This window comes from Protopterus annectens, chromosome 12.part0 (genome assembly GCF_019279795.1).
Source record: "Protopterus annectens isolate FY-2018-M chromosome 12.part0, PAN1.0, whole genome shotgun sequence".
Classification (NCBI taxonomy): domain Eukaryota; kingdom Metazoa; phylum Chordata; order Ceratodontiformes; family Protopteridae; genus Protopterus; species Protopterus annectens.
Genome location: NC_056746.1, coordinates 1073281429 through 1073299755, shown reverse-complemented (window position 1 = coordinate 1073299755; position 18327 = coordinate 1073281429). Strand labels below are relative to the sequence as shown.

General features: G+C 39.1%; 1 protein-coding gene across 3 annotated transcripts in view; it reads right to left on the bottom strand.

Moving 5' to 3' along the window:
• LOC122816976 (ubiquinol-cytochrome-c reductase complex assembly factor 1) overlaps positions 1-18327 on the bottom strand; it is a 1543629-nt gene that overhangs the window by 1038569 nt on the left and 486733 nt on the right. For all 3 annotated transcript variants that reach the window (XM_044090088.1, XM_044090087.1, XM_044090089.1), the window contains exon 5: positions 10535-10643. In XM_044090088.1, coding sequence (XP_043946023.1) covers positions 10535-10643 — 109 coding nt within the window. The remainder of the gene's footprint in view (positions 1-10534; positions 10644-18327) is intronic.

The following is an 18327-nucleotide window of genomic DNA, read 5'->3' as shown; positions in this document are numbered from 1 at the left end:
TTCTCGATTACCACACCAATTATACCTTTATATTTCTGAGTCTTATTTTCTTTGTCAACAGCTCTAAATAAATGCAAGTCAGTTATTGTTTGTTATCTGACTCTTGTCAATATGTAAAACAAGTCTGAACTTTATCCAAAATTTGTAGCTTAGCTTCCTGTTTGCATATTGAGTTTTTCTTATATGTACTGCATGTCACAAAGTGAAACAGCTCTCTATATTAAAAAATATATATATATATATATATATATATATATATATATTTATATATATATATATATATATATATATATATTACATTTATATAAATGAAAAACATACAAAATGAAATCACTGTAGTTGTAAACAGTTTACATCACAGACACAACTGAAACAACTGTGGTTGAAAACATTACTAATCACTTATAAACATTCTAGTCATTGGCAGTTAAGCATTATATAGCTCATTCAAATCTTGTCGCTTAAACCTCATTCCTGCTCTGCATATACTTTTCCCACAATTCCCATTTTTTATGTAGTTTGCTCCTTCCCTTTCTAAAGATCCCAATTCCAGTTGTTTTATCTCTGTTACTATATTCACAACTTCTAGTAAACTTGGCCTAGACTTTGGTTTCCGTTTTCTAGTAATTGCTTTTTTTATAATATAATAATTAGATCCATAATTAGACCCAGGAAGGCTTTACCATGTCTAGGCAATTCCAATTCTGTAGCATAACTCAAAAAACCATCTCCCCAGTCAGTCCAATCTGTCCACCAAGCATCTCCGATAGAGCAGCCTGTAGGGAATCCCAAAAGTCTGCCAGCCCATCACACCTCCAAAAAATGCATTCCCAGCTATCTCTTTCTTGCCCATCACACCTCCAGCATTTGCTAGCCACCTGAGGAAAAATTCTCTGGAGTCTACTTGGGGTACAAAAATACCTATGTAAACATTTCTAAGCAAGGATCCTCAATCTTCTAGACTTTATTGCATATTTGGGAAGATATACATATACCCCCCCAATTGTTTCTTTGTGAATTGCTTATCCAGTCTCTCTTCCCAATCCTAAGGTCCTTGGATTGATTCTTGCAATTACCATGCGGTATTTTATATGCTTTACTAATTATTCCTTTAACGACAACTTCTGTTCTATATTCTGTTAAAAACTCTACCAGTGCTGGTCCTTCATTTAGGAGACCCCCTATTTCTTTCCCTTTGCCTACACTCTGATATCAATCCTTGATAGGGAAGGCTATCTCTAACCTGCAGTCCAAATAAGTTTTTAGCCTCTTCCCATTCTATTACCTTTCCCTTTCTAGGTATTTCTCCCCAATACCTTGGTTCCTTCGCCAATTTTCTCCAATAAATTCCAGCTCTCTCTTGCCTATTATTTGTATCCCTGATCAGTCAACCCTATCAACAAAATCTTTCTCCATTCTCGTACTGGTTTGGTTCTTAGAATACTCCATGCTATTTTATGAATATAATACTATGTAGGAGTTTGGTTGTTCTCCTTAAGAGTCTGCATACAAAATCCTAATCTCTCCTTATTTATTGAGCTTCCTCCCTGCATCATCATCCCTTTCCACCTTGAATAATAGTTTTCTGCCTATGCTATGTATAACAGCCTTAACTGTGCTGCTCTAAAATACCCCCTCAAATTAGGTAATCCTGGTCCACCTTGTACTACTGGTAGAATCAGCTTATCCCACTTGACCCTTGCTGTCTTCCATTTCCAGACAAAATCCTTCAACTCTTTTAATTGCTGTCCACAACTTCTCCTCCGGTTGATAAAAATATGCCTGACCTGTGTATAAGGCTAAAGGGACTAAAACCATTTTAATGGCTTGTATCTTAGTATCCATATAACAAAACTTCCAGTTTCTCAATTTTTGTATTATCTTCTGTTTAGTCTCATCCCACATATCCTTAGCTGCCACCACAGAGTTATTTCTAATCTATACTCCTAAATACTTCATTTTATCATGTCCCCATAAATATGGATATTGTTGGACCAATTTGTGTGTGGGTACATAATTTACCGCTACTGCCTTTGTTTTAGCTTCATTAATTTGGTATCCTGAGAAGATATGAAACTTTATCATAATTTTAAAAGCAGTATTTACGGTTTTAAAAAGGTTTTGTGATGTGATAATATTTATTTACTCATTTTTTACATTTATATGTTTCAGTAAACATAGTTTTAATTACGTATGTATTTTAATGAGGTCTGCTTTGTGATTGGTCATGTGTGACTGAATGGAGTATGTATTTAGGAACAACTAAAAGGTATGCACATTCATCTAATAAAGTCCTTCTAGTGACAAAAACGCAATTTTAAAGTTGTGAGCGTTCATGTGGTCTACTGTCTGGCTGTACGTTGTTTTATTGTGGAATTAAAAAATTACACTCAGCAACATGGTGTTTCCTTCCAAAGTGCTCTTTTTAACTGTTTTAACGTCATTTTTGTGGTGAGCACTTTATTTGCTGTTTTTCTCTAAGATATGAAGCTGTCTTAAAATGTTCCACAAAACTGTAATGTCCCTTTCTGGTTTTGCCATGTATAGAATATCATCTGCAACAGAGCCAGCTTTTCCTGACTACCATACCAATTATATCCTTGAATTTCTGAGTCCCTTATTTTCTTTGACAGTGGTTTTAAATATGATCCAAACAACAAAGGGGAAAGTGGACAACCCTGCCTGGTTCCTATACTCAAGCAGAAATTATCGGGAGAGGACCCCAACCACTTTAATTTGTGCCTCCGATCCTCATACATTCTTCTAATCAACCTCATAATTGTATCAAGGAAAGCAAATGCTTCCATTGCCCTGCTCATGAAGTCCCAGTCTACTCTGTCAAATGCTTTCTCTGCATCAAGACCCACCAATAAAAGTGGTACTTTCTTACATTCTGCTTCCCTCTGGATCATCAGTGTTCTGTTAATATTGTCAAATGTTTGCCTCCCCCACTACAAAACCACACTGACCCATATTTATCACTTTTGCCATTCTTTTAGCTATTTTAAACAAACACTTTATAATCATGGTTTAGTAATGAAATGGGCCTGTATGAAGCTGGAGCCAATGGATCTTTACCCTCTTTAGGTATTACCATTACCACCGCCTTCTTACAGGATGCTGGAACTTCTCCTCTTAAAATACTGTTAAATCTTCCAGATCTTTATCATTTTTTCCTTCCTAACTTCCACAGGATACCATCTATTCCTGGGGACTTTCCTGTAGATTGGTTATACATAGCCATTTTATCTCATCCCCTCCTATCCTGTTAGTAATTGAGCCTCATCTACCTCTAACTTTGGCATATATCATTCTTCCATAAGCATTTCCATTTGTACCTTTTCTTGATTTCCATATTTCTCTGCGTTATACAAATTTTCATATAACTTCTGAAATATTTCTAACACTTCTACAGGGTCCCTTGTTATCGGCTCCCTAAGCTTGGTGACTGCCCTTTCCACTTTTTGTTGCCCGAGTTGCTGTGCTAAAAGTTTTTGTGCTTTAGAATTATCAAAAAGCAGTTGCTTAACAGTAATCTTTCTAAACTCAAGCATATTATAGAGGTAATCCCTTGTTTTCTGTTTAGCATTCTCCAGTTGCTCCTTTTCTTGTTCTGAGAGATTCCCCCTATTTTTCAATACTTTAACATTTGTCAATCCCTCTAAATAATTATTGTTACTGTTCAGCCATATCTCCCTTTCTTTTACTTCTAACCTAGTTTTAAACTCTTTAATTTTATCCCACTCCTTGGCTATGTTTTCAGAAGACAAATCTGTCTTCTCTAGTAGCTCCTGAAACAAGTCTATAACTCCATTCCTTAAATTCCTCTCTCTTTAACCGGTAGGTAGGGAAGCGCCAGTGTCTCATTTTCAGTTAATTACCTTGCGTTTTTATTTTAGCTATTATTGATGCATGATGTGAAACAGTTATTGGGTGCATTTCAAGACCTTCAATTAAATGCACATGTTCCTGTGAGACCAAATCTATCTAGCCTAGCCAGTTTTTGTATCTTGGTGAGTAATATGTAAATTCACTCTGAACTCCTAGTACTGAATTCACATCTTCCATGCCAAACATTTTCAAAAATTTCTTCAAAAATCTACCCTCCCTTGTTACATTATCCCTTCTAGGCCCCCCAGACATAGCTTCACTGTTGCAAACCAAATTCCAGTCTCCACTTATAAGTAATATTCCTTGCTGAAAGCTGATTTCTCCCAAAATTTTCTTAAGCTCTACTATAGCAGTTTTAGGGTGGGGGGGGGTGTAAATGCATGCCAGTGTAATCCTCCTCCCTAGCCAGTAGCCCCTTAGTACTATGTATCGTCCATTATATTTTTTTTCTCGTCTATCACTATTGGAGCTCCTCTTGCAATTAAAATAAGTACTCCTCTTTTCCTTTGCCTCAAATATTCTGGTGAATAATCATCCTGAAAACCTTCATCAAATTCACATGTTCAGTTCTTTCCAGATGTGTCTCCTCTAGCATAACTATTTGCACTCTACATTTTTTTAATATAGTTCACTACTCTTTCTTATTTTTATCTGCAAGACCATTTAGATTGGGAGACATTACAGAAAGCATCATTTTCTTATATAGTTATTACCACCTTTTATATATAACTGATGTTTTGCTAAATGTCTAGTTCCATCTTTTTTGTTACATGTACATACTCTCCAGCAGTTTGTTTTTTATACAGTTGTTTCATGTCATATCCATTTGCGCCCATGTCACATCTCACACAGCTTTTTGCTTTTTTGAAAGCCCTCAAACTGAACAAACAACCCCTCCCCATAAAAACATCCGAAAACCTACGAACTTTACAACACACTACACTATGTACATCTTCAAATATTGAAGTTTTTGCTTCCGAATAAGAACATAAGTTCTAAGTTGGCAGCTACATGGACAAGCTAAAAATTAACCAAAAAGAAAGGTTAGATATGCTAAGACCCATGGTACAGCTTGTGCTATTCGTAAATACTACTTTTATATCTACATAACTCTCCCAGTTGAGAAAACACTTGAATCGTTTCAGTAAATACTTTCTCCAAGCCATTTTTCTTTATCAAATCGTCTTTTAGTGACATGCAAACCAGACACTGAACTGCTAAGGATACCTTGTTTATCAGAAAGAAAGACTTACAGTACTTAATATTTTTACATTTAAATGCTTTGTAATAAACTTGTTACTGGATAATGCCTTTGGTTTTACCCAGTCATTTCCCTGTGCAAACATGGGAAAGCACACTGATTTTTGTCATACTTTGTTAACCAGGCCTTAGTGCTCTCCCCTCTTCATTCTTTTTTCATTGTAGTGTCTACATTTTTCAAAACTGGACAAAAAAAAGAAAAGGGTGAAGAAAAAAAACAAAAGCACCGGTTTATATTAGTATCCCCAATGCATTTAAAAAACTGAGAAGACGTTTATTTCAAGTCTAACTGGTTTTGTATTATCTTTAAAGCTGTCACACCTGGGAAAACCCCTGATTGTTTTCAGGGAACATTATGACCTACGTCAGTTTCTCTGTTTTTTTTTTCTTTTCCTTCAACCAATCACCTACCACCAGACTGTCTCCATGGAGACAAGATGCAGAAAAGCTACTTATTATAGATATTTACAAGGGCTAGAAAAACAACCTTATAATATTCAGCAGTCTTTTTTTCACTTACTTGCTCTCTGGTTTTAAAACAAAGGTCCTTAATCAGTCAATTTTCCCATGCAAGAATGAAAAAGAAGCACATCAATTTGAACTCTGTCATGCCCCCTTAACCAGACTCATTTTTTTTTTTTTTTTTGGTAATCATTACATTACCTATGTTTCTCAAAACTTCACAAGAGGAAAAGAGAAGAGGGGAGAAAAATACAAACATCTGTTTACAATCCCCATTAAACCCAAAAATAGCATGCAAAGAAAACCATGAAACACAGACACAATATTAAGAAAAGGGATTTTCTTTACTTACAGTTAGCATTCTCCCATCTCTTCCCCTCCCTAAAGCATTTTTTCCCAACATTAATGAGATGAAGTAGGGCATATACTTGAGTTCCCCACTCAGCAAACAAATTTTGAAGTCCAATGTTTCCAGATTTCCTTGTGCTATCATATTTCACAAATATAATTAATGCTATATAATCCCACATCAAGTTACTGATATTACTGTTCTTCTCCATCACCAAGATCCTGTCTCTGCTTCATTTCCAACGTACTCTCGACTCTACTGGTCAACGCTTGTGCTCCCTTCCTTCTCTCCAACATTTTCGTTTGAAATACTGAAAAAGGTTTCACAGGTGCAGTCTCTCTGTGGTCTTTATTACCAGAGGAACGAGAAGCCGAAGCTCCTTCTGTTTCACAGCTCAGTTTTTGTTGGATAAACTTCTGTATTTCCTCCTTAGCATGCTGCACTTCATCAAAAAATGATTTTGTCCCTCCAGGGACTGGATACAGCACTTTGAATTTCACACCTGCATCTCTGCATTCTCTGAATAGAGGGATGAATTTACTTCTCTTTTGCCTGGTGTAGAATGAGTGATCATTCTCCACAAAAACTCTGCTGTCACCTACTTTTAGTATTTTGTCCTTCTGCCACAAATTATTTCTGCTGGTAGAATTGCATCCTTACTATTAAAAGTCTGGGTATCTTTCTTATTGCTAGATCTGGAGCATACACACGATGTGCCCGTTCAACTAATAAATCCTGTTCTGGAATACCAGTCCAGCCGCTTGTGCTTTCATGAATTAAATGCAGTCTGTTCCTTCCAGCTTCTGTGGTATAGCTGAAAATCTCAAGTTTTCCTATGTGCTCTGTCCTCTAATTCTATTTTTTGAAACGTCTCTTCCTGAGCAGCCTCATATTCAGCCAGCCTTTTCTTCATTTCGACCTGTGACTTTTGCAGCTTTGTCATCTCGTCTGAATATCTGTTTAAAGCTTCTTCCATTTGTTCCAGCCTTTTGTTGTGTGTGTTAATATACTCTATCAGTGTTTTGTTTATTTTATTTTAACCAGGTCTGTATGTAGTTGTCTTATACCATTCTGCAGGTTATTGGAGGTCATGTCTGAAGGTTGCATTACTTTTTACTGAGCAGCTGCAAAACTCTCCCTATTCAGTGCTTCTTCCTCACTTTTGTAGCTAATTTTTTTCCAGGTCTTCCGTATTTCTTTATTCTTGGCATCCAGGCAGTGTACTTACTAGGCAATTACTGAAATTTACCCATAAACAAAAATCTACTGGCCTTCTTTGCTAAGTTTCTGATTTCACACAGAGCTAAAAACAAGCTGTCACTCAGTGTGCAGCCATCTTGGAACCCTACAATTTTGCATTCTTTTCCTTCTTTGTATATCTGCCTTTGGCCTGGGTCAAGACTGACAAGGGCTTTTGGACCAGCCCACCAATCTGGTTAACAAAATTTAACACAAGTAAAATAAGTGAATAGAAGCAGATGATTACCAAACTAGCCATGTACCATAAAAGATCCACGTTTCTGCCTGAATACTAAAACAAGTGCACTTCTAGGTGTCTGGCACAGTGTAACAATGATGAAAGCATATACAGTGCAACTCTTCTGTATTGCATCTATATTGTTTGAAGCAAACAATTACAGACAGGTGAGTGTTACCAAAGAATTAACATCCAACTCAGGGAAATTTGTGCATTTTTTTTTTTTTTTTTGTATTTTTTTTTTTTTTTGAGGTAGAATAGTTAAAGTAAGATTATGAGGAAGTTCCAGTTGTGGAACGAAAACACTCAATTTACTGAATAAATGACGTGGTTTAAACGTTGGTGCGTTTTATTTTAGCACTGGATTTTACAGAAAGTTTTCTGGATGTTTTAATTACTTGTTTCACTCCCTGGTTTTCAATAGTGGTTGTCAGTTTTTTTTATTTTTTTTTATTTATTTTTTTTTTTACAGTTACTGGTCTTTCTACACCACCCACTGTTTTTATTCTTCTTGAGGCAGAATAGTTCCCTTTGCCTAAGGTTTCAAAATTGCAGTAGCATATATAACTGTTATTGGAAGTAGTATTTTACATCCAAAATATAAGCACTGAATATCCATGCACATGCATTCAGAAGCACAGACTGACATACAAATAAAAATTACATACACACGTGCCCAGCAGACAGCCACTTTGTTGACTACATCTCAGATGTCTCACTGTGATCAAATGACTACAAAACAAAAAATCATACAATGCAAGGCACTGCCCCCCCCCCATGCCTCTTAAATGTCCCTCATCTTGCATCATACAGTAAACTTTCAGTTAATCGGCACCCACAGGGATTGGCAGATGCCAGATAACTGTAGTTTCTGGTTGCCTGGGAGTTGTTATTAAAAATAGGCCTGACTAATAATGTACACAATTTGTTTGGTTTGGCTTGTTCTTACGTTGTGGGGGAGAGAGGGAATTTATTCCTATCTTCCTTTTTAAAACTCAAACTCTAAAAACATAAGGTATGTGTGTGTGTGTGTGTGTGTGTGTGTGTGTGTGTGTGTGAGTGCGGGGGGGGGGGGCAAAGTGCAACACAGGAAAACTGTACTGTATTTCTTAGATTTTTTTTCTGGTTGCTTGATTTCCAGTTAGCTGAGAGTTTACTGTAATTTTGCTCTGTCTGATTCACTAGTAATACAATGGGGAATATGGTCAGTCAATAATGTCAGATTAGAGTTTCATACCTCTTATATTTTAGACAATGTATGCTGATGGACTACCTGTTGCAGTTGAAAGTATGTGCTGTGTTCATATCTCTCTCTCTTGCTCACACTCGAACCGCATTTAGGGAGCATAAAACAAATGGCAGCCATTTGCATTTTACTGTCGAAGTTCCACAGCAGCTTAATACACTGCCATGAAGTGCCGGAGTCGTTTCATTCCAAAAGGGTGAAAATGTACATTTTGACAACATCTATCATCAACTCATTGCTGCATTTTACTCCTTTGTTACACTGCATCTCTGTATTCAGCAATATTCAATTTGTGCATAGGGTCCCATACAAAACAGGGATCCTCCTGGAAAGGATTCATTACAATTTAAAAAATGAAGATGTGGAGAGGAAAAAAATATTCTAAACTCTTTGGATGAAGTTGAGGTGAAAACCTTCCCTGATCTTTTACATAGAAGACAAAGGAAACAGCCTCCTCTACATTCTCAAATACGATGTATGCTGTAGTCATACTTTCATTAAGTTATGGCGCTGTGGCTGCTTCGGATATCAAAAATATTCCTCAAAACGTATCTGGAGAATTCCTATTACATCAGTTGTAATCACCCTTAGTACACCAAGCAGTAAAGACATAGTTAAAAAAATGTTGTGAAATAACCAGATAGTGCTGATTTTATTTATTTTATTTAAAGAATGATGCCCTATATTTAAAAATAAGGAAAATGATGCACAAATACTTAATGAACGTGGTCTAAATTCAACATAATCAACTGCCCAACCTAGGCAGAAGCTATGGAGAAATAACATTTATGCTGAAACACATGCCTATCAGGTAGCAAAAAAACTGCTTAGATACTTCACAAAAATAAACCCTGAAAGTGTTATTATAGCTGGTTTTCACAAAATGTTGATCCAAGATTGTGAAAGAAACTTGTACACTATTACATCTCACCCATTGTACTTCACAGCAATGGTAACCAAAACAAATTGTCTTTCTGCAAGTCTAGATGTCTCTAGCCATCCTGGAGTCACAATACACAGTAGTCACATGGATAAGGATTCTGCAGTAGGCAAATGTACTCAGAAAGGTAATAAGAACAAGGATTAAAGAAAAACTATTATTTAACTCAAGGCGTAAGGGTGCAGTTTGTTTAGAGAATGCTTGAAGTAGTAAAAAAAAGTGTCAAGACCATACCACATCGTTTCTGTTTTTACAGCTGTGTTAATTTTTTTTTTGGTTCCTTACGCTCACTGACACATCAGACAGCAAGCCAGATTGTTACTTTAGTAGACGTGTGAAATAAAAAGGGAGCCCCAACTAAAAGCTTCCCTAAGCATTTCACCCATAACTCAGATCTCACAGATTTAAACGACTTGTTAATTAAATAAAACAATTTCCACAGTAACATGAATAACTGCCATGTGTGGTATTTTTGCAAGTGCTGAATCAAAACTGAACTTTAATTTCTTTCTACAACTGGAAACTTTAGTGTCCCACATTCCTTATAGTTCTAAAGTTGCACATTTTTCTGTAACATTTGCATTCTAAAACAAATATCTTTTTATACATCATTCATAATTTTAATCATGGTATATGAAATATTTTGCTTTGGCTTATGAATAAAGTGCTGTCAAAGAAATGATTTAATGATGCACTATTAAACTACATTAAATGGCAAGTCCCTGCTGCCATGATGGAACATATTACTTTTGGATCACCTAAATGTCTTACTTAAAAGTTAAGCTTCCCTATGCTGTAAGCCGCTAAGAATCAAACTTTTAAAACAAAATCCATTTGTCTAATGCCAAGGTGATTATTAACCCTACCTCATTTTATTACATGATATTTAAACAGACATTTAAGACTTACGCCCATGACTTTTCCACGCTGTTCCACATCCTCCCACATAGAATGGACTACATACCGGCACATATACTTTCCAGCTCGTCCCTCTTGCTTCATCCTTACTAGACACATCCTGAAATAACAGCAAAACACATGCTCTATTAGATCAAAGTAATATACTGTGGGTAACAAAGACGGCATCAGCATCTCTTCTCCAAAGCACACAAAATGAGCCCTCCGCAATCTTGCAGGTCATAACCATTATCTACCACAGCTAGGGATGTTAAGAGAAAATAATTTGTGCTAGTTTTCTAATCAAATGAACTTAAAAGTTTTCAATAACCATGTAAAAATTCATTTAACTACATTTGTTGGCTTACAATGGGGAATTTAAGAAATTAAGAAACAGGGCAAGTAATGATCATAGGAGATTATTAGGCTATTGGTCTTGGGCCCTTATAAGCCTAGCCAAGAGTTTAGCCCATATTTAGACAAATCAGCAATTGATGCCCTTTGTCCAGTAGGGACACGGGTGGAATCCCAGGGGTATATTTTCTGTTTCCCATTCAGTTATCCAGGTTGCACTTAAAAAGGGGTAAAGAGGTACTCTGTTTGATGTGGAGGGAGTCTATTCCAAAGATGGGGGAGTCTTTGGGACACAAATCTGTCCCACCAACAAGTCTTGTTGATGTCACAGACCAGGTTGAGGCCGAGCACGCGGGTTACTCGAGTGGAGCTTGACTGGCAGATATGCAGCAGTCCCATCAAGGTTGGGTCCTTGACCGCCTGGTATGCCAGACAGAGGTCACATCTGAGGAGTCTGCATGAAACTGAGCAGAGAGAGGGCTTTCAGCCTGTGTATGGTAGATGTTTGAGGCCCTGGATTCTCCTGGTGAAGAACCTCTGTTGTCTCTCCAGCTACTGCATGTGCTTTGCGAGTTACATGTCAAAATACTCCATAACGGGCCTTATAAGGGAAGAATACAGGGATGTTATGACCTTCCTTGTCCCTGGATGAGGTACTCTTACTTATGAGGTGGGCCATGTAGAATGCTTTCCATACAATGGAAACAACATGGTGGTCAAACGTCAGGTTGCTATTAACCTGAGTGCCCAAATCCCACATGATTGATTGCATACTTAGGCTATTAATGTGAAAATTTGTGGGGATGCCACTCTCCCCAAAGGGAATGAGGATGCATTTTTTGGTATTCGGCTTGAGGCCATGTTTCTGGCACCCATCATTTGTCTGAGTGAGACCCTCTTAGAGGATGTCCACATCACCAGGGGAACTAATGACAGCACCGAGCTTGCAGTCATCTGCAAACTTCGTCAGCCATAGCCCACTGGTTTTGGCCTGCACCTCAGAAAAGTATATCCCAAATAGAGGCCCCAAGACTGAACCCTGAGGTACGCCGCTTGTTACGGGTCTACTGCTTGAGGTGGCTTCCCCTGTTTTGACAATGTGGGTTCTACCAGTGAGCCAGTTTGCTACCCATCTGGTAACATATGGATTGATAACTAGTTGAGAGAGTTTATCTAATATGCCAGAGTAGAGAATAGTGTCAAAGGCTTTGGTCAGGTCAAGTTAGGCGGGTGTGTACTGCCTTTCCCTCGTCCATGGCTTTGGTGACTGTCTCAAAGAAGTCTACCAATTTTAGCAGACATGACCTCTCCTTGACGAAGCCAAACTGTGTGGGATCAAGTGTTTGGTGGGTGCCAATGTCCTTGTTAATGAGATCCATGATGATCCTTTTCTATGGCCTTGCAGATCAGGCTAGTTAGGCTGATGGGTCTATAATTTCCCAGAGTGGTGGACACTTCACCTTTGTGTAAAGGGATAACAGTGGCTGTCCTCCACTCAGCTGGGACAAAGCCAGTACTCAGGCTTTGGTTGAATAGGGCACCTAATGGTGCTGCAAGTTCCTGCCTGACTTCATGTAGGATGCAGCCTGGAATGTTATAGGGTCCCACGGAGGCTGTATTTTTTTGCCTTTGAGAGAGCAGTGATGACCTTCCATCTAGTGAAGGCAAAAATTAAATCTCAGACTTGCCTGCCCTTTGTGTGCACCTGGCAAAAGCTAATTTGGAATAAAAAAAATACGGCTATAAAGTAATACTTCATCATTGGAACTTGCAGCAATATAAATGTGTAATGTGTGCTATTATGAGCACAAGAAAATTACTATGCAAAGTTTAATAACAAGGGGATTAAGTAATGTGCATCATTTTTTCAAGGACATGATTTGATCTCAAAACAGTACAACAAAAGGACAAATAAAATGAACATTCTGTTTACAAGTGTGTTAGATCTACATATTCAATCTTACATTAACAAAACCACTTCTTTGCAAACTAAAGCAGCTATATGGCCAGGCAGTTTCTGCTCAATGAAAAAAGGCATTAATGTTTTCTCACGATCCTTATAAAAATAGTAAAATTTGAAAAAAATGTAACAGTAAGGAATATACTTGAAAAGAGTGAGGCAAGCAATTAAACTGTCACATCTTATATTCTGAAACATTTACACAGAATTCGTACACCTCTTAGAAAATTCACTTTCTAAGTGTCTCAAATTTTCCAAGCAGTTTCAGTAAGCAGGTCTGTTGCATCATGGAATGAGCCAGTAATGTTCTCGCTTTCACTGTTCATTTACACTACGAACCATCATACGTTTGATTGTTTTTCCTTCTGTATAAGGGAATAATATGACACTTATTGATTGATGACAGCAATGACAAAGCCATCACAGGTCATTATATGATGATGTCAGAGAATTCAGGCTAAGTATCTAAGTATAAGGAAATATTAACTATATGATTCTGTACACTAAGCACATAATCTGAAGTTTATTCCACTAAACTCAAAATGTGACAGCAGTAAATGCTTACAGTCATTCTAATTTAACTAATGAATGGGTATCCCTTAAATAATGCCTGTAAACATTCTAGACGATGTGTTAGACAGCATACATACCTGACAAGAAAAACACTTTCACAAATTAGCAGTTTTATTTTCCATTTTATTCCATTTTTCAGTCAGGTTGATGGGCTAGTACAAGATCCTTCTCAGCTATTTTCAGAGCCCAGAAGCTAAAAACAGTTTTAGCAATTCAAAAGTTGTTACTACGCGCATAACTAACACTCAGGCCCTTACAGGCCTAGCCAAACACCCCAAACCATTTGAGTCATAAGTATCATGGGCATCTATGGGGGTGTAGGGGCATGATAGTATGGAGGTAACCAAGGATTTCTATAGGGGGTGTTAAGTTAGGAAAATTATTTTCTTACTGACTGCCTATGTCCTTAAGGGACATGTTGGCCAGAATGGGGGAAGATTTATGATTTCCCATCCAACTGCCAAGGTTTTGTTTGAATAGGGTCAGGGATGAACTCGACTATTTTATATGAATGGGGAGCCAATTCCATAGTGCAAGGATCTTTTGGAACACAGTTGTCTCTCCTGCAGGTTCTATTTATGTACAAGTGAAGTCCAGATTTGTGGATCTAGTCTTTCTGGTGCTGTTTGTTTTGTGCATGAGTAACAGATTTGGGCTGGGCCGGAGAATGCAGTGTAAGCCATGCAAAATTACCTACTCAGTAATCTATAGGAGACTGAAAACAGAGACAGAGCCTTTATGAGATTAGGGGAAGACAGAGTATTCATGCCCTGAATTCTCCTGCTGATAAACCTTTGTAGGCATTCCAGCTGCTTTAAGTGTCTGGTTAGATACATGCCAAAGGGGGCACTGTATTTAATGCTAGGTCTGATAAGGGCTGAGTAGACAGGTAATATAACCGCCTTGGACCTGAATGCTATACCCTTACCTATAAGTTGGGCGATACAGAATGATTTTCTTACTGTTTTAGCTACATGTTGGTCAAAAGGCCAGACTGCTTTCTACATATGTTCCTAGATTCCTAACTATTGGGTTGAGTCTTGGGGCTGTTTTTAGGGTTGACAGTTTCCCAAAAGGCATTATAATGCACTTTTTTTTTTTTTTTTTTTTTTTAGCACTGAGTTGTCTGTGATAAACCCTCTTGTAAGATGTTGGGGTCCTGGAAGGAATCTCTAATGGCTCCCAATTTACAGTCATCTAGTGAACTTGGTGAGCCTGAGACCTTGAACATTAGCCTTAACTTCCGAAAAGTATACGCCAAACAGGATCTGGACCAGCATGGAGCTCTGCGGTGCTCCGCTGGTGACGGGTCTCTTGATGGAGGTGATCTCACCAATTGTGACTTCTTGGGTTCTATGAGCTACCAGGCAATCCAGGGAATTATGGAGGGATTTATGCCTAGCTCAGAGAGCTTGTCAACAATGCCTAAGTGGGTATTGTATCGAATGCCTTGGCTATGTCAAAAGATGCACGGTATGCACTTGGTTTTATCCTCAACCATTGCCTTTGTGACCTTCTCAAAGTCATCTAACAGGTTAAGTAGGCATGACCTTTCCTTAAAGCCAAACTGGGATGTGTCCAGTGTCTGTAGGTTGCCAATGCCCTTATTTCAATGACAATTCTGATGGGTCTGTGGTTCCAGAGTCAGGCGATTGTCCACCCTTATGGAGGGGGAAAAAGAAGTTATGTACCTACCATAATGTTCCATGTTAGTTGTCATTTCGCCTTCCTTTTTGCTGTTTGGGGGTCGGAGCTGATCCTTGGCTCTGACTTGGCCATCTTCTATTGCTCAAAAGCTGTTTACTGGCTCGAGGCTATCCCTTATCCCACAGCATGCCCAGCATCAGCTACCTAGATCTCATTTGTGATAGCGCACACTAGACATAAGTAGAGTAACCAGTTCCTAAAAACTGGTTGTCCAATATACCTAAACAAGGAAAGAGTTATAAATTACCTGGCATGTGAAGTAATAAAAGATGCTCAGCCAGTGAAAACACAGGGGAACTCCTACCAATTCTCTAGGAAGGGGGAAGAAGACAACTAACATGGAACGTTATGGTAGGTACATAACTTCTTTATGTTAGGTTGTCCATCTCGCCTTCATTCTTGCTGTTTGGGACAGCGTCCCTAGCACCTAAAATCCTGGGTGGCTCATTGGAACAAACTCTTCAGAACAGTAGAACCAAAGGAAGCTCAGCTCCGGGAGACCATATCTACCTTGTAATGAGAGATAAAAGTGTGGGGGTTTGCCCAAGTGGCAGCTGCATAGATTGAGTCTATGGGCAACCTAGACTGAAAAGCTACAGATGTGGCTAATGCTCTAGTGGAATGACCTTTTGGGTTTAGCTGGAAGCTCTATTTCGTAACTGATAAATAAAGGCAATAGTATCAGATAACCATCTGGCTAAGGTCACTTTAGAAACTGGAAGGCCTTGTTTGTTGAAAGCATAAGAAAGAAGTAACTGGTCTGACTTTTAGCTCCTTAGTTCTATGGAGGTAAAAACACAACTGTCTGTATACATCCAATTGGTGGAGCTTGTATTCTGCTTTGTTGCTGTGATTAGAAAAGAAAACTGGGAGATCTATGGATTGATTTAAATTGTTCTCTAAGCAGACTTTAGAGATAAAGGATGGATTGGTTCTCAGAGAAACTCTGTCCTTGTGAAACACCAGGTAAAGAGGACGAACACATAGTGCTTGAAGTTCTGAGACACATCTAGCTGAAGTGATAGCAACCAGAAAAAGTGTCTTCCAATTGTCTTAAAGAGCATGATGCTGCTGGTTCAAAGGGAGGCAAAATTAAGGAGGCTAAAACTGAATTAAGATCCCAAGGGAGGGGAGGATCTCTAACTGGGGGTCTAAGAAGAGATGTTCCTTTCATAAAAAAGCCTTGCAGGGCTTATGAGACATTATGCTAGAATTAAACATACCAATATGAAAATTTGAAATGGCAGCTAATAGCAGTTGTACTCTAATGGTAGCGAAAGCTGCACCAGACTGAAAAAGCTGTGCTAGAAATTCAAGAATTTCATGGACTGGGGCTGGGAAAGGATCCAAATTTCTAGATTCTGCCCAGTAAGAAAACCGTTTCAATTTACTAGCATACATTTTCCTCGTAGTAGACTTATGAGAGGAAACAATATCGCGGACTGCTGGGGAGATGTTGGAAAGCCTGGCTAAGGTTGGAAGTGGAGTAACCAAGCTGTGAGCTGGAGAGTTTGAAGGGATTGGTGCAATCCGCCTGATTGGTGAATCAGATCATCTGGAACTGGGTCCAGAATCCACGGTTGATCCAGAAGGTGGAGGTGTAGGAACAGGAACCACATTTGTCAAGGCCAATATGGGGCAAGCAGGATCATTTTGCAACCCAACGATTTTGCTTTCAGCATGAGTCTTGGAATTAGGGGAAAAGGGGGGAAAATCGTAAAGGAGTCCCTGAGGCCAATCGTGGACTAGAGCATCTCTGGATATATGACCTGGAAGAGGAAGTAGGGAGAAGTAGCTGCTGCATTTGTTGTTGAGAGGAGTGGCAAATAGGTCGCAGCAAGGCTGTCCCCATTTACGGAAGATAAGATCCGCAACTTCCTAATTCAGAGACCACTCGTGAGGCATGAGGATAGCACTGCTGAGCCTGTCCGCTATAACGTTGGATTTCCCAGGGATGTGCGTTGCTATCAGAAAGAATTGGAGGAAATCGCCCACTGCCACAGTCTGAGTGCTTCTCGACACAAGGGGTAAGACCTGGTCCGGCCCTGTTTGCTGATGTACCACACCACTGACATGTTGTCCGTTTTGATTGCAATGGTCCCGGAAGGAAGAGTGTCTTGAAGGGCTTGCAACACTAGGAAAACCACTCTCATTTCTAGGACAGTGATATGCAGATGGTATTCGTGAGGTTGCCAAGTGCCTTGGACTGTCTTGCCTAGATAATGCCCCCCACCACCACCACCACCACCATATCAGGGAGGTGTCTGTTGTCACTGTGGCTACTGGAGGGGGTTGTATGAAAGGTCTGCCCTGAATTACTAGTGGGGAGACCATCCACCAAGAAAAGTGCCTTTTGAATGTTTCTGTGATCGGGATCATGTGAGACATGGTTAGTTCCTGAAAAGACCACTGTGTGAAAAGAAGCCACTGAAGGATTCTCATGTGGAAACGCGCTAATGGGACAAGAAGAATGGCAGCTGCATTGGAGCCTAGAGCTTGGAGGACATGTCTGACTTGAAACCTTTTGCTCTGCATTAGAATTAACACTTGTTGACGAATAGTGGAAACTCTTTCCTGTGGTAATCTTGCAAAAACTTCTTTTGTGTTTAATTCTGCTCCTATGTATATGATAGACTGACAGGGCAACAAGGCAGATTTTTCGAAATTTACTGTAATGCCTAGTTGAGTGCATGATGTGACTGTATAATCCCGTGCCTCTAAGAGTTGACGCCTGGTGGTAGCAGTCAGGAGCCAGTCGTCTAGATAGGGAAACACCTGGAATCCTTGAAGCCTCAGGTGAGCCGTTACTACTGCCATACACTTGAACACGCTGGGGGCTGAGGTGAGACCAAAGGGCAGAGCTCTGAACTGGTAATGACTGGCCCCTACCCGAAAGTGAAGAAATCTACTGGAGCATCTGTCCATCTTGATACGGTAGTACGCGTCCTGAAGATCTATCGCACACATCCAATTGTTCTGACCCAGAAAAAGGGAAAATGGACTGCAGTGTCACCATCCGGAACTTTTCTTTTTGTACAGATTTGTTCAATCTGCTGAGATCCAGTATTGGTCTCCAGTCCCCTGCCTTTTCTGGTACTAAAGAATCTTGAGTAAGTTCTGGATCCTAGTTGGTCTGAGGGGACTTCTTGAATGGCTTTTTTCAAGCAGTCTTGAAACTTCTGTGACTGCTTGATCCCTTAGATTGGGTGGG